The sequence below is a fragment of the Lissotriton helveticus genome, chromosome 8 (assembly GCF_964261635.1).
Source record: "Lissotriton helveticus chromosome 8, aLisHel1.1, whole genome shotgun sequence".
In the NCBI taxonomy this organism is placed as follows: domain Eukaryota; kingdom Metazoa; phylum Chordata; class Amphibia; order Caudata; family Salamandridae; genus Lissotriton; species Lissotriton helveticus.
In genome coordinates, this window is record NC_136069.1 from 366,035,911 (window position 1) to 366,058,147 (window position 22,237).

The 22,237-nt window shown below is 42.9% G+C and overlaps 1 protein-coding gene across 5 annotated transcripts in view; it reads right to left on the bottom strand.

Annotated features, from left to right (window-relative positions):
• Positions 1 to 22,237, bottom strand: part of LOC144772688 (uncharacterized) — a 554,957-nt gene that overhangs the window by 37,090 nt on the left and 495,630 nt on the right. Inside the window, exon 7 of one of the 5 annotated variants that reach the window (XM_078657159.1) lies at positions 10,741 to 10,873. The exons of the other annotated variants lie outside the window; for them this stretch is intronic. Within the exon in view, the coding sequence (XP_078513285.1) occupies positions 10,846 to 10,873 (28 nt within the window). The 3' untranslated portion in view covers positions 10,741 to 10,845. Of the gene's footprint in view, positions 1 to 10,740; positions 10,874 to 22,237 lie in introns of those variants that run through there. 5 annotated transcript variants of the gene reach the window in all.

Consider the following 22,237-nt stretch of genomic DNA (forward strand, 5'->3'; position numbering starts at 1 on the left):
AAGGTTAAAGCCTGTAGCTCACCAGCTCTCTTCAAAGATGTGATAGCAATGATGAAAGCCACTTTCCATGAGAGAAACTGTAGAGGACATTTATGTAAGGGTTCAAAGGGTGGACCCATAAGTCTTGTAAGGACAATATTAAGATTCCACACTGGTGCGGGGAGAACTCTTGGTGGTATAACTCTTTTCAAACCTTCCATGAAAGCTTTGATTACTGGAATTTTGAAAAGAGATAAATGCTGTCTGTTTTGCAAATATGCAGCCACTGCTGCAAGGTGTAAATAAATAGATGTGTAAGCCAACCCTGTTTGAAGTAAATGCAACAGGTAACGGATAATATTTTGGAAAGAAGCGTAAAGAGGATTGATCTTGTTGTTATTACAATAGGTAACAAATCTTTTCCACTTTCCTGCATAGTACGCTCAGGTAGTAGGCTTTCTTGCTTCTTTTAAAATAGTCATACATTGTGGTGGTAGATTCAAATAACCAAACTCTATGAATTCAGGAGCCAATTCGCTAGGTTGAGCTCCATGGGAATTGGAGGTCTGATTTTTCCATGGCTCTGAGTGAGGAGACTTGAGGTGAGATGTCATTTTTGATGTGGAACCACTGATGGTTCTAACAGGGTGGTGTACCAAGGTTGACAAGCCCATGTGGGGGCTAATAGGATCAGTGCCTGAGCTTCCGAACTAGCAATGGTAGTAAAGGGAGAGGCGGAAAAGCGTAGGCAAATATCCCTGACCAACTCAACCATAGGTCATTGCCTTTTGATAGAGGGAGTGGAAACCTGGATGCAAAGTTTGAGCATTATATGATGTTTACTGTGGTGAACAGATCTATTTGTGGAAATCCCCAGTGTTGGAAGTAGGGAAGAAGAACTTGGGGATGAAGTTCTCCCTCGTGAACTTGCTGTCTTTGTCTGCTGAGGAGGACGGCAATCTGATTGTTTATTCCTGGAATGTGTTCCGCCAGGAGATAGATCTTGTGATGAATTGCAGAGTTCCAAATGTTTTGTGAGAGGCGTGACAGCTGGAGACAGTGTGTTCCTCCTGGTTTTTGTACACAGTACATTGCTGTCATGTTGTCTGTGCGGACTAGGACAACTTTGCCTATAAGGTGAGTTTGAAAAGCTTTGAGTGCTAGGAACACTGCCAGAAGTTCTAGGTAGCTGATGTGGAGACTTTTGTGATTGTAGCTCCATAGACCCTGGATTGTGTAATGTTGGAGATGGGCACCCCAACCAGTGAAAGAATCCTCTGCTGTTAGCAGTCTGTGGAATAGGGTCTATGAAGAGGCGCACTTTGGACACATTTTGTGGGTTTCACCGCTTACCAACACTAGATCTGTTAATTGACCCTGTGATTGATTCCACTGACTCGCTAGACATTCTTGTAGGGGACGCATGTGAAGCCTTGCATGAAGTACGATTGCGATGCAAGATGTCATCATTCCCTAGCAGTTGTATGAAAACTCTGGCTGGTAATGTCTGATTGGGTTGAAACTGTAGTACCAAAGACTGAATCTTGTGAATTCTGGCTGCATTGGGAGAGGCTAGAGCTTTGAGAGTGTTGATAGTAGCTCCTAGATAAGACCGGTGATACTTTTGTGCATTGATGGTGAAGCTCAATTGATGAAGTAAGTGTGTTGTTGTCTGAGTGTGTTGCAGACAGCTTTGATGTGCCAGTCTTCTAGGTAGTGAAAGACATTAAAACATTGTCTTCTGAGATGAGTGGCTACTACTGCCAGACATTTGGTAAACACTCTGGGAGCAGTGGTGACTCCAAATGGAAGTACTTTGAACTAGTAATGTTTGCCTGCTATGACACATCTGAGGTGTTTGCAATGAGCTGGATGAACTGGAATGTGAAAGTATGCCTCTTAAGTCTAGAGTAGACATAAAATTGGCTTGCAGTAAAGAGGAAGTACTTGTTGAAGGGTAACCACATGAAAGTGCTCTGACAGTATGTATCGGTTCAACTCTCTGAGATCTAGAATAGGTCTTAATGAGCCATCCTGTTTGGGGATCAGAAAGTAATGAGAATAGACCCCTGACCCTTGGTACTGAAGTGAAATTGGTTCTATAGCTCCTTTCAGAAATAGAGATCGCACCTAAGGTTCGAGCAATGTGAGGTGGTCTGGTGACAATTTGTGAAAACGAGGTGGATTATTTGGAGGATTGGTGGTAAACTCCAGGAAATAGCCATGTTGCATAATTCCAAGCACCCATTTGTCGGTTGTTATAGATTCCCAAAAGGGGATAAAGTGTTGAAGTCTTCCTCCGACGGTGTGGAATAATCAGAGGGAACCCTGGGGAAATCACTGTTTATTAGGGGAAGGGAAGTTACATGGTTTGGTGTTTTTACCCCTACCTTTGGAACTGTTTCTCCTATAACCTCCACGAAAAAATCCTCTTGGAGAAGAGGATTGGTTGTTACCTCTGTAGGAGGAAGTGTTTTGATCTGAGACTGTTGACTTGGTCCCTCCTCGGTAAAAAGTTCGCCGAAAGGAACCTCGGTTTAAAGGAGACTGAAGTGCTCCCATAGATTTGAAAACTTCAGTGTCCTTTTTCATTTTCTCGAGTGCTTGATCAACTTCTGGGCCAAAAAGATATTGCTTCTCAAAAGGTGTATTTAAAATGAATTGTTGGACTCCAGGTTTAACCCCGGAAATCCGTAACCAGGCATACCTTCGGAGTAAGATGCTGGTATTTATCTCTCTAGCTCGGGTGTCGGCAGCATCTAGAGCACACCTTAAGGCAGAGTTGGAAATTAATTTCCCTTCCTGGACTAAGTCTTGAGATTTAGCTTTTTGCGCCTCTGGGAGATATTGTAGTAATTGCTCCATTTCGTCCCAGTGCACACTATTGTATCTGGCTAGAAGGCCCTGCATGTTAGCAATGCGCCAGTGATTGGCCGCTTGTGCATATACACGTTTGCCTGAAGCATCGATGAGTTTTGATTCTTTATCTGGGGAGGAGCATCCCCCCAAAGTTTGAAAATTAGCTTGCTTGCAAGCATTAGATAATACCAAAGAATCAAGTGGTAACTGGCCTTTAATAAATACTGGATCTGTTGGGGAAGGTTTATATTTGAGGATTTGTGCATGTGCAGGGTCTTTAAAAATGTCTTCTGTGTGCCTCCTCATACCTTTCAGTATAGGAAGTGTCTGGCTCGAACTGTGTTTGGATCCTAAAGTCTCAAATAGAAAATCCTTCTCTAAGGATTCTTTGTGGAGCTCCACCCCATGGCATTGGCCAGCCTTGGCAATGAGTTCTTGGTGGAGATGGCAAGGCGCAGGGTAAAGGTCAGGATCATTATCAATTGGAGGGTCAGTTGTATAATCCGCCCATGGATCCATTGGTAAGGGTGTGTCTTCCTCATCAGTATAGTCTTCGCTATGTAGAGATAACAGAGTGATGAGGTGTAATATGTAAAGGATGTAAAGTTGGGGAGAAGGAGGAGATTGGATGGAAAATGCTGGTACCAACATTTTTCTTTTTCAAAGGGATTTTATTATGACTGTCGTCATCAGGAAGCATGTGCTTGGATGGCGTCTTGGCGTGAATATGTCCTGTGTCAGGATTAATATAGAGTTTATTTTGCTTGGGAACAGATTTGGACAGTATAATGTCTATTTTCGGATCTGAATTGACTTCTTTGGTTTTCGGCACCAAAGGTTTCGGAGCAGAGATGGAATGACCCAGAAACATTTTGGTGCCGAACTTGACTAGAAAGCAGAGGTGGGTGCCGAAGTATTGGATTGTTTAGGGTGGGGTTGACGGCGCAAGGAGTCTTCTGTACTAACGTCACCCTGCCCATGCGGCACATCGTCGACGTTGAGGTCTATCTCCAACTCTAATTCAGAGTTCGACACGTCAAAGGCCTGTTCTTCCTCGGCCGCTGTTGGCTCGGGGTCATCTTGCTTAGAGTCTTCACCGAAGATATTCGGCATGTCTTTTATATGCTGGCACTTAAGCCAGACGATTACAGAGAGTTTTCTTTGATCAAAACGAATTGCATGCATCACAGTCTTGTTCTCTGGAGACAAGCACAAGTTACACACCTGGTGCAAGTTGGTACGCGGGTACTTGGCGAGGCACCGGGGGCATAATTTGAATGGAGTTTGGTCCAATCGACAAAGAGCGGGATCAACGCAGTTATGCCTGAAGGCCGCCCACTAAACTTTCCGATCGGAAATCGAGATTTCATTGACCGAATCAAAACGTGGAGAAGTGGGAAACGTGTTCAAACAATACCGCCAAGGGTAGAGTGGATTGCGCACCGAAGGGAACCCGAGAAACGATTCTGAACCGGAGCGCAGCAACTCACGTCCAAACCCGATGGCGGGGAAAAACAATCTAAAAATTGAGTTGATGACCATGCGCTCTATTATCGAAGGGAGGAGTCACCTTACCTTGTGACTGGAAAGACTTCTTCAAAGACAGTAACAACTTGTAAACATCCGGACCCAAAACTAGATGACAGGAGTATGCAAAGCATGTGTAGGTATAGCACACATGCCTCGAACACAGCTGTTCGTCTCATCAGAGCTCTTTGGTGAGGTACCACAAAGGAAGTGGGAGGAAACACCCTTAAGAAATCTCATAACATTGGGAACTTAAAAAGGGCCGGCTGGTCGTCAGACAGAGGAATGCAGACAAGGCAGCCTATACCCCTTCACAGGGCAAATAGCACTACCCGTGTAGCAGTAAAAGTACACATTGAAGCACTTGAGACGGTTTGGCATGTAAAGGATCCACACCATTGTTTGCACACCATGCAACAAAGTTGCCATCTGATGGAGTAGGTCAACTTAGTGGAGGAGCGAAGTGCAGACAACATTATGTTGACCATCTCCGGTGGCAGCTGGAAGGTGATCAGTTGTCCCTGCTTAATCTCCAAGATGTAGGTGGAGATTGGGGTGCAGAACCATTCCTTCCAAATTGGAGAGAAGGTGAAGCAAGGGACATGTGAAGATTCTGCATAACACACCCATCTAGTCTAATCTGGTGAAATGAGAAAAAACGTAGACCCAATTTTGGCAAATCTTCATGAGAACTCGAGGAATCAAAGGTATGGGACGATGGGGGAATGCATAATAGAACTGAAAGTTCCACCTCAACTGAAACTTGTCCTCCAAGGCTCACCTCAACGGATAATGGTAGGTGCAGAACTGCTGGCTTTGAGCATTTTCCAAGGAGGGGAATAAGTCCACCTGAGGAGTGTCCCAGTGGGCAAGGATGTCTCCTGGAACACCTTCAGTAGAAGACACCACTTGTGATTGGCAAGTTGCTATCGGCTCTGATATTGAGAGACCCCACCCAAGACCACAGTCTCAATGCTTCCAAGCAAAGGAGGTGAGAGCCTACTCCCCTTGCTTGTTGACATACCACAAAGCAATCGTGTTGTCTGTCAGGAAGTGAAGGCCAACCCGAAAGTCAGATTCGCCTCGTTCCCCCACCACGCAACCTCTGCCGCAAAGCTAGGGAAGATCACAACAGTCGGACAGGTCTCCTCCACACAGGAGCCACTGCCTCTCAGGACTGAGACTCACACGCCTTGCTGGAAACTGGAGAACTGGAGTCGTTGGGAGGGCCGCAGGTGATATTTAGGCTGGTTGATCGAAAAGCCCAGGTCATCCAGCAGGGATGCTGTTGCTTCAGATGGTGAAACACCACCTTTAACATACTGGCTTTGGTGAACTAGTTGTTCAGGTACAGGAAAATGGGGATGCCCAACTGTCTAGAGATGGGCCGCAACCACTGCCATCACTTCTGACCACAGGATAGAGATTTGGAAGTATGCATCCTGCAGGTCGAGAGACATCATCCAGCCCTCAAGAGCCAACGCCAGTAAAACCTGAGCTAGGGTCTGTATCTTGAACTTCTCCTTTTAGAAGAAGTAGTTCAGGTCTATGAGGGCCAGGATCGGTTGCAGGCAGCGATCCCCATGGGCACCAGGAGGTAATCTGCATAACCTCGCTGGCCCTTTTCTCGTTCTGGTCCTATCTCCACCGCTTCTTTGAGGAGGAGGGCTGCTGCCACCTGCTGAAGAATGGCCTAATGTCCTGAAGGTGGAGAAGAGGAAGGGGGTAGGATAGAGGGTGGAGCCTGAAGGAAGGGAAGAGTTGAACCTTTTTCTATGTTTGAAGAACCCATCAGATTGAAATAATGGCCTTCCGGGCCGGACAAAAGCAAGACACTCGCCTTTTTACAGGCTCCGTGTAGGGTTGGGGAAGCAAACTAGACCTGCATCCTTGGGGAGCAGAGGTGAAGGAAGGTTGCAAGATGTATTCGCTACCTTTCACTCTGTTCCGGTTGCCTGATGAGTGGGTTCGGCTGCTGAAGTACGGGTGATCCTGTCTGAAACGAAAGGAAGACCCTCTTTCCAAAGGCATGAAAGAGATGAAAAGGCCAGTGTTTCTTGGTCAGAGGCGAGATCTGTAGGACTAGGATCGGACGGTGGCCTTGCAGGTTTCAAACTGATCTAGGGGCAAGTCTGCTTTGTTGCCCACAAAAAAAAACACAACCTATCAAAAGGAAGATCCATTTTGTTAATTTGGACATTGGAAAAGTTGGATGTTTGAAGTCAAGCATGTCTCTGAACAGCGACGGAAGTACCCAAATCTGCTATGTCAAGTCCACATTTGATGAAACAGAGGGAGGCATTTTAACTGTCTTAAATAAGCTCTTGGAACTTATCTTTCATATTGGCTGGAACACGTGGCAAGATCATTTGAGCCATGCCACACAAGGCTAGAAGGCAGTTGACATTAAGTGACTTTAAGGCCTTACTCCCTGCAGAAAAGGCCTCTTAGCCCAGGCCTCAAGAGGATTAGATTCCCTAACGGAGGGAGCTGTTGGGAACGCACCTCCAGGTTGAACCCGCAAACAGGAGGCTTTGGATGACAATGCTCTCCGGTGATGGATGTGTCAATAAGAAGGCTGGGTCACCAGGAGCTCGTCGATAATGTTGACCTACGAGGTAGATGACTGATTGGTAGAAGAGGATTTTTCCTATGCAACCATATTAGGTTCCAGTAGGGCCTCACTGAAAGGAATAAGTGGTTCCAACATCACTAAAAAGGGCAAAAGGACTTCTTAAGGGACACTGGCTTTAGGTCTCTGTCCTAGGTAGTTGAAGGTCCAAAAGCCCTAAGGCTTTTAACATGACTTTATGGAGAGACACTGCTTAAGGTGTTTGTGGTCTGAGCCACTTACAGAAGACAACCCCTGAAACTCCAGAGGGTCCGGTTCTCCATAGGGAAGGAATTCGATGGAGTTAGAATCTGTGCCAAAACATTTGTGGAGTCTGGTTCTAAATGACCCCTCTTCCAAGAGGCGTTAGGCCTCACTGTGAGAGTGCATTTCATGCTTGGTGTCAGACTTCGATGCTGGCGTTGACGTACCTGGAGGCGAAGGTAGAGGTGCTGGTGGTGGCCCTGTAAACGCCATCGGTTTAGGTACCAAATATCTGAGCGATGGGTTGAAGCAGGGTGCAGACTATATTGGTTTAGATGGTGCAGTGCCAAAGGCATCAGGTGGAAACGCAGGAGCTTTGGAAGCCATGTAATAGGAACCGCTGACCCTGAAGAAGTGTCAGATGGTGTCGAGGCCTTTGTGAAGATAGAATATATGGCAATGAAGAAAGCCATAGGGTCCAACCCTCGGGCCAGGAACTCCGAGAAGGCCAATGCGGTCACTGGAGACCTATGCAGCCGAGGTACTGACGCTGAGAGCTCCAGGAAGGACAGAGGTTGCCCCGGAGTAGAGTCCAGAGTAGGATGAGGGCTGCGTGAAGACGGGACTGCCGGCATCAAGTCACTTGGTCTTCCTGTGCCGCTTTTTCTTCTTTCCAGCCGAAGCGGATGAGGGTAACCAGGAACGGTATCTGGACCGTTTATGACACTTATGACCTTCTTTGGACCCTAAGCACCAGAGACGAACAGTCTGAGGGTTTGTAATGGAGATCCGTCCCTAACAATCCCTACATGGTTAATATCCTGATTTTTTGGGAGCAGACATAGTACAGCAAAAGAAGAAATTTGTGAGGATAAAGCATCTCAGAAAGAGAGAGGCTCTGGATACGAGTCAAAAAGGGAACCTACATTGAGAGCCTTGGTGAGGTCGCCTGATATCACTTCCGGCATCAACTGGAGGCTGCGTCCTCTACTGGCAGCTTTGATGTTTTCTAGAACAGTCTGACACATGGGTTTGTTCTACAGGTGAGGAATCTGCAGTAAAGAAGGAACTAGCAAATTTAAGTGATCTGTGCCTTTCCACAAGTGCATGTGGGTTAATGTTAACTATGTCCTTGCAGTGGACTGTGCATTTCATTTGCTCTGCATGAAAAAGTATGTTTTTATAATCAAAACTGACAAATCTCCAGTATTTGTTGCCCCAGCAAAATGCTGAACCCAACTCTTGGATGAGTGCCAGCCCATATTAATTGTTAGTTAAAAAAAAGAAACTGTGGGCATGAGAATATGGGAATATGTGCAGGAGGCTGGATGGTGTCAGCTTCTTGACAAGGCCAATTCTTCCAGTCACTGCAATTGGTTGGTTCATCTAATTGCACACATTTTAAGTCAACTACATCAATATAGTTAATATACTATACCAGAGATGGAGTGATGCACTACCAAGGTGATATTCTCCCAAAAATGTCTTATCTTTGTTTAGTTGAATCAAAGAATCCTTAATTTTCAATGTCATCCGTCAATACAAAGTTCCAGCCAGCGTGTTACGTTCATTAAGTAATGAACTTCTTCAGGGCATTAGTAGGTTTATGGACGGTGGAAAGAAAGGTACTTCAGGTCCCCGTATGTTGTGATATGAGCGATGCGAGCTTGCTCAGGTATGCTCGTGGTGGTTATTGAAGGATCCGTCTGTCTGGCTGGTGCAAACTAATGCAACTGGATAAGGGCTTCCTTGATAAGGGCCAGGATCCGTGGTCCTGTAGTGCAGTACGCCTGGGCCAATCTTGTTAGAGTCTGTGCCAAATAAGATTGGCCCAGGCCTACTAAGTTTAGGCATGCCCAAGCAATTCATACTTGCCTATCCAAAGATACCTCCAAAATAGGACATATCCACCATAAAGCATTAGTGTGTATTTATATAAATGACGCGCACAACACCCTAATTTGCGCATCTACTCACATCCTACAAATCCGTAATCAATGCGCACCACATTCTGGTGCCACACATTACAATAACATACCATCTTGCGCATGCAATGTTTCACATCAGCATTGTGGTCCACTTTATGATGCATCTGCTGTTTCAAACATATATTCTTCAGTTTTGCGACCAATCTTGAACAAAACAATCTCATAGTTTAGTTGTTGTGTTTAAGAATACAAAAAGGCAACGTTTTATTGAGGTTGGGTTCCCGTTCAAGTTCACTTAAAAGTTTACCTAGGTTTTAATCCTGCACGTATTTTTCAGCAATCTAAAATAATTTCTGCATCCTCTCTTTCAACTGCATTCTGAAGACATCTATTTTTGAAAATCGAAAACTGCAAAAATACATTCTCAATGTGCTCATCTCTGAACAGACTAATGATTCTTGCTGCCTATTTGACACACTCAATTGTGTGCTTTCTCCTTCTTTCCTAGTCTTCTTCTCATTACCCATGCGGAGTGTCTTGACTCATATTTCACATATAACATCTCTAATATCCATGCACTTTCTCTTTTTCTCCTACTGCAAGTTCTGTTTCCTCATTGTCTTCATGCGTATCTGTGTTTCGTCATGTCTCTGAACTGCACCTCCTTCGGATCTGTTAACTAATCTCTTGGTGAAGTCGGTTTGTTCCTTTGTTGGATTCTATCCTTAACTTTTCTCTGACCTCAGGGCTCATTGCTTTTTCCTTCAAATTGGCTATCCTCCCTTTACTTAAGAAGTCATTTTTCAAACCTCATGATATTACTAATTTCAGGCCTATCTCTATACTTCCTTTTTTCAAAAATGATGCAAAATGATTGTCTTTCCCATTTTCTTCAAGCTAATGGCCACCTTTGCCTAGTTTGATAGAGCTTTTATTATGGTGATTCCACAGATTCTGAACTCCTCTCAGTCACTTTGCTGTTAACACTATTCGTAGTAGACATTTATTTACACTTAGGGTCTTTTGTACTACTCTTAAGTGGTTTCGTTCATTTTTGTTGGATTGCTGCTCCTCAGTTTTCTGTAAAGGAAATGGTGTAAAAACTATGGTAAGGGAGGTCAAGGGACCTTACGAACCTGGAATGGTAGGGAGATCCTTTTGACTACCAAAGGATGAGGGAGGGATACGTACTTCCTAGGATTAACACAATAAACATAAAGGTATCCCTCTGTTGGAACAGACAAATTTCAGGAGAGTGATTGGTACGTGCCACAACTATACACTACCTCAGTAGGAGGAAAAAAGGAACATACATTGGCATAGCCAACAGGACTCGCCTTTGGGACCTTATAAGTGTTTAGCCATGCAACAGTTGATGTTGTTGCACCAAGGATATTGTTCTGCATAACTAAATACTTATAAGGTCCCAAAAGCGAGACCTATTGGCTATGCCAATGCTTTTTTTAAATCCATCAACAGATACTACTTTGAAAACCTATACAAATATATGATGACATGTAAACTCAATTTTTATGCACGTACCATAAGATAAATACGTTGCAAATGAAGGAGAAACACTTTACACATAACCAACGCTTTTAGGCCCAGTGTTCAGACACTTACACTGAATGCAGACGTATTTAGAGGTGCTGTGGGTGCACATGCCAGGAGATCCGATTCCGGCGGTAAATTCCCGATTTTGGAAGCCAAAACGGCTTTCTTTTAGCAGTCTCCTGCCTAAAATTGCCTCTGCTTCAGTGAAAGTCTATGGGGAAAATAGAAACACCAAACATCGATTTCCGACCCAAAATCTCCCTCGTTTTTATTTCAGACATTTGCATATTTCTTACCTCCCACTTTGGGTAATGAGAGAATACATCAGCAGTGATAGGAATTACCGAACAGTCATGGGCTCCGCCGCCTAATTGCTGCCGCCCGCCTCCCACAATGTTTTGGTTTCCAGGCAAAATAATATATGACAACAAATAGACTGTGGATATGTCTACTGTGAACATGAATCCTGGGACTATCTTAAGTCAATGTTCCAATGTGGCTGTCAGTACGAGGAACGTTTATTCACCAGTGACCTGGGAAATGATACTCCCCAGAACGAAAGGCATTTTGGCACAGGGAGTCAGTCAAGTCAGTTCAACGCGGAGGCGGAGCAGACTCCTCTCCCCCTTCAACCATGTGGCAATCAGAGGCTATCGGGGCAGCCTCGGTGAAAGGTCACCCGACGGCAGAAGGGGCAAATAAGAAATGACAAAGCCTTATTTGTTTTATTACAGCGCTCAGTGCCACAGTCAAGAAGCTTCTCGGCGCCATAAATAACAGGATTTGTAATTGCCTTGGGAGGGTGGCTTAATAGAACCTGAGGTCTGCTGAATGAACACTGACCTCCGTAGGAGAGGCATTAGCTCACAATATCCGACATCAACCACAGCCATTGGAGGAGAGGCAAGGTTACCCTGAAATATCAGCCATACGGAGAAGCTACTCGGATGTATATAGTGCTTGTCGTCAGTCATGTAGCTTCAGAGCACCCTAAAATACTACACAGCATTAGTATTGATCTGAGTTTTATTCCCCTCGAAAGTACTAATGGTGTAATGGAGCAGGTGGGCAGGTAACGGAATAAGGATCTGAGCAGCGGGCCCACAAAGATATTTACAGTAATCACATAAATCTACCGACCTATCATATCAGTGGCTGGAACCCAAGGCCAGCACTCTGCACATACGTCACTAAATGAGATTTAAATGAGATTTAAAGGAAACATTGAAGTACATTTAATGTCTATCTTACCGAGGCAGGCACTCGTGAACAAGGCTTCGCAGAGCGCTAACAGCAAGCGCACAAACACTCTGAGCTACCTTCCCGGCTACAACCCACACACGAGAGCGCCCCCCTCATCAGATGAACTAGCACAGAAAAGCAGAGATAACAAAGGGAAAGAAAAAGGCAGGACCAGCGCAACCGCCATCTGTTTCCAATTAACGCGACCACAAGGCGATAATTGTAAACAGATGGCGCTGATGCTCGCTCTCGCAAGCCGTAGGCCTTGGGCGATACAAAGGTGGGACATGTACCTGCCTCTGCTCAATTGCGTGCTGTCTTTTTAAAAAGACGCACGCAAAGGCCAATAGCGTGTGAACACCACACGCACGAGCTCCACGAAAAGCTGCTGCGATTCCAAGAGGTTGTTTTACCTGGAACAGCGCATGCGTGCTGCGCTAGGCTCGACCTTAAAATCATCCTTTTTTATAGGTAACCCACCTTAATAGAGGCATGCTTCATCAGGTTCACACTGACCCGTAAATGTCAGGATGGGCTCAACCGTGTTTCAGGGAGCTCTATATATTACTATCTAGGGTGGACACAACATATAAATATAAAAATGCCTCATCCACTACCAGTTTACCCAGTTCTCTATGTTAGCACCTATGGCTTGGTTTTTGGTCCTCAACACCCTTTATTTTCTACCACTTTGTCCTTTGGTTTTAACTCATATTTTTATGCTGATTACTCCCAAAACTCTATTTTTCTTCCTTCCCTGACTGACTTTAGCCATTGAAAACTGGATGGCTATGCACTTCTTAATACTTTAGCCTATGAAAACCGAGATCCTCATTTCCCCGCTTTTGCGAGTATTTCTGCCTATCTTCCAATACATTTTCTCCTCTACTCCTCTTGTTTACATATCTACAATAGCTGGAAAGTAAAACTTTTCTACCCTTCACCTCCCGTGTCAAGACTAGCTGTTCTTTGTAGAAAATCAGAGTACAGAAATCCAAATACTGTGTCTCGGGAATCCTAGAAAAATAATTAAAAAATATTTTTTAACAGTTATTAAAAATCTAATTCATATGTGAATTTGGATTTTTAATAAATATTTAGAAACAGTTACATTTCAAAAGTAAGATTTTATCTGCCTGAAGTTCTAGGAGGCTAATTTGCATTTGCTTTCCAACTTATCACAATCAGTAATTAGCATTTAAATATGTGACAATAAGGAGTAAAATTTTCTCCAGGAACTACACAACAGGTCACTTCGATACACAGGTCAACCTCATTTGGCACAGATAACTCCTTTGAGCTTAGAGGAGGAGTGGGGGCTGTAAGCATCCTTTGACATTTGTGTCAAATTCTGAGGGAGAGTCAAATACTGCTTGACAGGCCTACTGGTGTTGTGAACACTGTGACAGTTCTAATTTAGTTAGCCCATTTTCATTTTGTGCCTGCAGTCAGCTTTCCTTTATATTAGAAAGTGTGAAGTTCCTAGAGAACACACAAAAAATGCTGAAATGATCATGGCTGATCACTCTGTAAGCTGACATGTTTTTGTTCATGGGTGAAGCCATTGCCAAAAGACCCTTTAGCGTGTAAGCTTGCTGTTTGCAACGATGGAGGCCTAATGTCATCATGTAGATAGAGCGGATGTATTTTGTGTCATGTTAGTTTAGGTTTGCAGTGATCTTAGAGTCTCCAAACCCGGTTTTGAAAATACGAGAAACTCAGTGGTCAAATAATATATAAACTGAACAATCTGACCACTTATTGGGAGAGGATTTTGTGCTGGAATTCTGGTCAGAGGTCAAGCCAACCCGACCACTCAATCAGAGTTGATTCCAAGATCCATGCAGAATGTGTCCTTCACCGCGATCATATATTGTGACACTTTGGCAGAGCTTGGATAAGAAATAGCTGAAACAGGCTATTTCAAGGTATGCTGTGCAATCCATCCCTAGAAAATCTCAAATTCAAAAGGCAAGTTTGATATTCAATGCTACGGTTTAGCATAGTGCTTAAAAATAGGTTTAGGGGTCAGAATGTCAGAAAATCGTAGCAATGTTAAAAACACTTTTCTTGTATTTGCTGGCCATTACATGCTGAACTACTTTTCTTTTTAAATTATGTGTGGTTATGGTACATATTCCATGGACTAGACTGAGGATTTTAGAAATAAACATTTTAAACTACATGCCACTGTTTTTAACTGCTATCTTTAGTGTTTTATTCATAAACAAATGACTGTTTGGATTGCTACTGTGTCTCTTAACTTATCTAGAGAGAGTGATAACTTGATAAAACAGCCTGCAAAAGATTGCACAGTGGGGTTGCGTTAAGGCTGCAGTCCACCCGACTTTCAAATTCAATGTTGGTGCATTGAACTTAGTCCTGGCACCAGAGGGTTAGAAATCTGACCTCTGCAGACTCCCCACCCCCTCCAGATTTTATATCACTGAGTTAACAAATTACACTGATGGCCCATTTAGAAGGATGGAAACAGATTACCAAGACAATTTGTGTGTATCCACTGTTTGAATGCTGGAAAACCCTGATTTTGTTCTACCAGACTTCTGTCTCTCAGTTTATTGTGGATACAGTGGCTGCCACCACTGGATTTCAGTGTTAGATGTGGGAGAACACTAGAATTACCACAGTATAGTACTTCTTAACCCCTTTGCTGCGACGCCGTGCTGGTGACGAGCCCCACCCGTTTTTAGAATGTTCAGCACAGCGGGGATATTAGCCCCGCGTGCGAACGTTCCAACCTGAGCTGAGCACGTCAGCAGCACCCATGTGGTTAACCTTTTGATTTTGTGGAAGCGCGCATAATTATTACTGCAATACAGGGAACCGCACTTAATCAATATTGAAATCCAGGAACCCCCACCTCCTCCCTCCAAGTCATTACTGAAAGCCGGGTACCAAGGTTTAAGCAACTTCAATAATTTGAACCTCAGAATAACACATTAAAATACACCCAAAAACATTCATCAAACAAATACACAAATTATGAAATATTTTCTTGAATCCACAAACAAATGTAAAACTTTTTTTTTTTAATTATAATTGGAAGGTTGGAGCTTTTAAAAATATTGAAATGTGGCTACCCATCTTCATATTACATGAGGTTTGATGCATCTCTATTGCTCCCATGAATCTGAGGACACCAACTTAATTTTTAGCCTCCAATTGCAAATTCCTTCATATTTACAGAATGTTTTAAAATGTTATATGTTTACATTTTGCTTAATTATATACACTTTTTAATGAGTTAATATTATTGTAGTTTCTAAGCAGTTGTGGACCTCCTACGTTGGTGCTACAGACTCCCAGGTGTCCCCGGACCACAGGTTAAGAACTTCTGCCACAGTAGACTCTCCACACAAATTCCCAGCCCTCAGAGCCCAAGTTCAGTGTGGCCAAAGATTTTTAAAATCTTGTAAATGTAATGAATTGAAATGGGCAGGGTTGGCCCTGGTACTTTTAACCCCACTGGATAGGACGTACCAAGGAGTCATTCCCACCCACTAACTCGTACACGGCATAAATGTGGCATCTCCAGGCACCCACATCAGTGCGCATTACTGACCTGAGGAAGAACAGCAGAGGTTTGAACCGGCTGTCTTTGACCTGAGAGGAGCCTTGAAGGACTGGACCTACTTACTCTCTCTTGTACCCAGGACAAAGAAGTGGACCCCAAGTGTCATAAGACTGACGTCCTGTTCGAAGCTAGAGTGATAAAATAAGCTACAAGAGGATTTTCCTGCAACTGCTCAGCCAACCAGAGGCAACTGGACCTGTAATGGACGCTACTGTTGGCATCTGTCTAACACCCTGTGAGTCTCTCTGTGCCTAACCCGAGGTCCTGAGGGTCGGGCTTTAGAAGTGTACTCCTATGGTGGATTGGGACTTAAAAGACTAAGTCAGAAGGATAAATCTTTGACCAGGATGAGTATGATTGGTGTATCAGACCCATGCTTCATTGTGGTCAGCCTCAAATTGAGCCTAGGTCCTGGTCTACCATGAATATTAAAAAACACACAGAAGAGCATACCAGGTCTGGAAGTGGTGTGGAGCTACAACAATAACCGTGAGGCATTGGTAATGAGTGCGTGAGATGCAGGTATACAGACTATCAGTCACAGAAAACTGCAGCAATTCACATCAGACCACCCATGTGGTGGAGTTCTCATCATGTGGGAATTGCTGATCTAACCATCCCAAAATTGACCAGATAGTGTCAATGTGGGAATAGTTTATCAAGAACATCTTGATATTCACTTGAAAGTGATGTGAAAAATTATATAATAATGCAGTGCTCAAAACAAAACAAAGGGTAAAATTAACTACCAGGACCCAAAAGTACATTTCGATAAAAGTCCAAGTGTCAAAAATTAAAAACACGCCCAGTAGAGAGACTACTCTATGGCGCTATGTAGTGCGGTCGACATGTTTCAGCCTATGGGGCATGTAGCCCGGCTTTCTTCAGGACCTTTGCATAATAATTTTATAATAGTGAAGGCTACTGCAACTACATATGATATACTGAAATAAGTAATAACAAAAATGTGCTGATACAAAGTCACATATATACCAGGAACTGGGATACTTAAACGTCCACTGGATAAAGAACAATTGTCTTCTTCCCAGCTTTGTGTGGGTGATGGCCTCACCTCACCCGGCAACCGCTCGGGAGTATGAGGCCCCGCTCTATCCGTCGGTGCCCCCGCTAGTGAGACGAGCCCCATAGGCTGAAACATGTCGACCGCACTACATAGCGCCATAGAGTAGTCTCTCTACTGGGCGTGTTTTTAATTTTTGACACTTGGACTTTTATCGAAATGTACTTTTGGGTCCTGGTAGTTAATTTTACCCTTTGTTTTGTTTTGAGCACTGCATTATTATATAATTTTTCACATCACTTTTAAGTGAATATCAAGATGTTCTTGATAAACTATTCCCACATTGACACTATCTGGTCAATTTTGGGATGGTTAGATCAGCAATTCCCACATGATGAGAACTCCACCACATGGGTGGTCTGATGTGAATTGCTGCCGTTTTCTGTGACTGATAGTCTGTATACCTGCATCTCACGCACTCATTACCAATGCCTCACGGTTATTGTTGTAGCTCCACACCACTTCCAGACCTGGTCTGCTCTTCTGTGTGTTTTGTATCTTGGTTAAGGGGAGCGAGCAGAGAGGTCATTAAATATTTCCCTTCGACCCTCCACACACCTTTGTTGTTTTTTCACTACCATGAATATTCCCACGTTGTGCTTCTTCAGACTATCCCTACTTAAAACTAATAAAAATGAATCTATTCGATTCCCCTTAATGGATTTTTGTCATTTTGCTTATTAATGTATGCTCTATTTTTCCTACTCGGCATGGGATTTTTATTGTATGCACTGTGGCCCTATAGCAGCTCCCAGGTGTCTGGATGTTTGTAATTTTGGTCCTATTTTATTTTTATAAATTGTGCTCTCTTTTTCTATTCAACTTGGGATTCTTATTGTCTGCTCTGAGGTCCTACAGCTACCAGGGCAAGTATGCCAATGGTTGAAGTTGAGTGATCCATTGCCCACTGAGAGAGATATATATATATATATATGAGCAAAGACGAATTCAAATGTCTACAAAAAGATTTCCCTGTTATGCCAAACATGTACTTCATACCTAAAGTGCATAAACAACAGTCACCAGTTCCTGGCAGGCCAATTGTGTCCGCTATTAATAGCGTGTTTGAAAACACATCGAAGTACATCGATTTCTTTTTGCAAGAATATGTGGTCGCATTACCGGCCTCTATCAAAGACACCACAGATTTTTTGTATCAATTGGGCCAATGTTCTTGGTCTGATGGGTTATTGCTGATCACGATGGATATATCAACTTTATACACAAGCATAGCCCATAATGATGGTCTTCGTGCAATGAAATTTTACTTAGACAAACGCCCTTTTGAACTGTATAAGCACAGTAAAATGTTATTGGATATGACAGAGAAATGTTTAACTAACAATACTTTCCTGTTTAATAACGAGGTGTTTAGACAAGAGAGTAGCGTCGCCATGGGGTCGTGTTTCTCCCCCAGCTACGCGGGGCTCCACGTTGGCTGGTGGGAGGAACACGTCCTCAGGGTGGAACACGAGGGATTTTATGAGTGCTATATAGGCTAGTGGATGCCTTTTTATTCTGTGATTGCCAAGTTATTGTTCTTACCATCGATTTCCGAGCACCTAGAGACCTGCAGGTGATTGGGCGCGATACAAATCAAAAATAACAATAACAACAATAACAATTTTGGCACAATAATGTGATGGAGTATTGGCGTTACATTGATGACGTTTGTATCATCTGGAAAGGGACAGAGGGATCTGCAAAGATGTTTGTGCAGGCAATTAATGTGAATCAATTGAATCTTCAGTTCACAGCTAACATCAGTAACTCCACAGCTAGCTTCCTAGATGTAAAAATTGAGATTATAGACAAGAAGATTGTCACTAGCCTGTTCAGGAAGGAAACGTCAGGCAACTCTATTTTACACGCGACAAGCTTTCACCCGCAGCACACCCATCAGAAGCATCCCCTATGGGGAGTTCCTGAGAATCCATAGGTCATGCAGCGGCCCTGAGTTGAGGGACAAATGTCAGCAGGAAGCTAAAATGAGACTGATCAGTCGTGGCTATAAACCAACATCGTTAGAGTCAGCCATGAGAAAAGCTAACTCACTGTGCAGGCAAGAACTGTTGAACCCAAATAGGGACAAAACAAAAAATGCTAAACATCCAGAGGAAGGCAATGCTATCAGGCTCATCACATGTTACAGTCGCCAAGCAAGACAAGTCACTAGAATTGTCAAGCAACAATGGCCCATCATTCTGACGGACCAAGTTCTCAGAGACATTATGCCCAAAATGCCAACCGTCACCTTTAGAAGAGCTTATGCTATGAAGAATGATTTGGTGAGCAATAGTCCCGAAACCAGCAAGACCAAAGATTGGCTTTGCCCCCGGAAAGGTTTCTTTCGCTGCAGCTCCTGTAGAGCCTGTAAGTTCGGAGTGAATACTAGATCTTACACAACCCCGTTTGAAGACAACCCTATAGCCTTACACGATCACTATACTTGCCGCACTGAACTAGCCGTCTACGTACTTACATGTAGCTGCAATTTGCAATACGTTGGTAGCACAAAGTTACCGGTGCACCAGCGTATTTTACAGCACTTGCGCGCCATTATGCATGCAGATCAGAGCTACCCGGTAGCTTGGCATTTTCAATCTGTGCATAATAAAAATCTGGCACATCTAACTTATTTTGTCATAGACGCGGTGGTCCCTAACAAAAGAGGTGGTGACTACGAGAAGAAATTGCAGCAACTAGAGTCATGATATATAGTGTTACTCAACAGTAAGAGTCCGGGAGGTCTCAATATGGGTGAACACCTTCACAATTTCCTATGACCCTGACCTTAGTAGGATTTATGTCATCACAAGGGTTGTATCATTAGGCAGAGAGCCTAGGTCCAGTATGACTCCGAAGCATCACACGAGCATCCTAATATATATATGAATTGAATAGTGAGATGGCCCAAAAAGCCCCCACAATCGTATCTGATAGTTTTAAGATGCACGAGCACTTTACCACTTTTGAATTAAATTAATTTCTTTCTCCTTTTTTTCATAAGCATTGAATTCACCTTGAGAGCACCCAGTTAGGCGACGCACACTTTATTCATTAATTTTCATACATAGCCAGGACCTTAGATATGCTAAGAGAAGAGGATGGAAGGATGGCACAAGGTAGTATAGTCTGTTTCTGATCAAACAATCAGTGGGCATTATAACAGTATTTTGTTTTAAGGTCTTTGCCTGCAACTGATACATACGAATTATATGTAAATACGCAGGACGCATTGAATGCATTTGCACATATGTATATTAATCCTAAAGAAAATGAATTTGAAATGGATTGATATATGGGGAGGGAGGGAAAAAAACAGTGTTTTTTTACTCATAGGCGTATTTGCACGCAGGACGCATAGAAATATATTTTTATTTGATGCAAATGATTATGAATGTTCGTTGCCCATAAGCGTATTTGTACAGTGATATTTTTTGAGGCATGGATTATGACAACTAATGTTTGTGTAGAGGGTTAATGTTCACAGTGAAGACAGGAACATGGGCTCATGAACATTAATCTCTTTGGACAATTGCGGGCACAGTACTTACAAGGTCCACATAGGGGCAGTGCTTTGTTTGTTCTATTTCAGACATAAAATATACGCATAATTTAGGCATTTGAGCAGAAGTACACAAATGTGCATGGGAGTACATACATGTTTTTATAAACTTTATAAATTTATAATTGTGTATTGTTTTATGACGGTAATAAGGACTTTCTGCCACGTGTGTCATATTGTGTTTATCGATGTATAAGTACCGTTATAAAATGGCGCCCGAATTGTGATCCCCATAGGAGCTCATGTACTCAGGGAGTCCTTCCACTCTTTCCATTATCATTGAATCTTGGCGCCAGAATGTAATTTTAAAATGAGTGTACGTCGTATGTCTATTATCAGTGAGCAAGGGCACGGACGTGCCCGAAACGCGTCTGATGACATTCTTTTACCCACATGTTGTAAAATAAAACACAGCAACTTCATACCAACTTGCCTCGAAGTGTTCAATTTGCTGTCTGCGTGCCTTTCTGTGCGGCAAGCACATCGGAGATAGGCTGGATCGATATATATATATATATATATATATATTTATTTATTTATTTATACACACACACACACACACACACACTCTTTATTGGATGCAGTCCCAAACCCTAGGAGAGAAGGCAACAGAGAGGCTAAACTTAGGAGGTTGGAAACACGCCATATTTTAGAATTAGATACCAAAATTCTGGTGGGCCTCAATACCAGTGAAGATCTGTATACTTGCTTGTAATTCTGTAATACCCCTCTGATCAGGCTATAGTGTATGTATAATCAGGATATCAATTATCTCCTACCAATATATGGGATATAGTTTCAATAAGGAAACAAATTTGAAAGGTGGTACCGTGAATTAATGAACCGGACATTAAGAGTTTGTGTCGTTGTGGGGACCTGTAGAAAGTAAATATGGAGTTTTGAGGTGACTACTGCTGGCCTCTAATTTGGGAGAAATATTATAATTAGGCACTTTATAGTAAATTTAATTATTTACTATGATGGTGACGCACTTTTGCACTTTATTCTTTTGGCACTTTGAATGTAACATAACATAACGTGTATTTGTAAAGCGCACGTTCACCCGGAGACATCTTGACGCTGATTAACAGATGTTTATTGTTACCAACTCAATGGTACTCATTTTATTGACCGCAGATGGATAAGAGGCTGAGTGGACCCGCCGGGATTTGAACCTGTGACCATGCTGTCGAACACAGGTCCCAGTGCAGTGGACGCATTAGTCCACTGAGCCACCCGACCCGGCTAACACAAGCACTGCAGACAGCGCAATTATAAGTGAAAACAACTGGTATGAAATAAGATATAAACAACTGGTATAAAATAAGATATAAAGAGCATTCATGCCAATTAATAAATGAATGCATTTATTCCTATAAGTCATTGCTGTTTCTTAAGTACATATCTATACATTGGAATTGTTTGTGAGCGGATCACCCGATATATATAGATATATGTATGTTTGTAATTATACACTGTACTGTAGTGTAGTATTTGTAATTTGTATAGCACTTACTACCCCTATGATAGGAACTAAAGCGCTTACCCAAATGGAAAGTAAGCTACACCATGTAGGATGTGGTTGGCAGGCTGTTTTTGTTTTGTGCTTATATGGGAAGTATTTTCATGTCGTGCTTGCTGACCATCAATGAGCGGTTACTGTGCTATGGGACACAGCGCCTGGAGATGAGATGGGCAAAAGTATGTGAGAGATAGACACAAACATTCTAATTAGAAAAAAAACTAACCAGATTAGTCAAAGAGGCAGCAGGATGCTGTGTGACACCGCACCAAAAGGGGGAAAGGAGTAGAGAAGACCTAGTAAGTTTTCCAAGGAATTTGTAGGATTTGTAATTTTATTTTTAGCTTTAGTTTAAGTTAGTATACGGTAATAACAGACAATTATGGCTTTCTTTTACCAGGTTTTTGGGTGAAAACATATTTTAGACATGCAAGACATGCAAATAAATATTGCAATACATATGTATGTTGCCATTCCAAACAAGTGAAGTGGAATATCAAGTGTGAGGGACTGGTCAGATAAAAAAGTTATTGTAACTCTGAGGGGAAATTTATTGCAGCACTATCA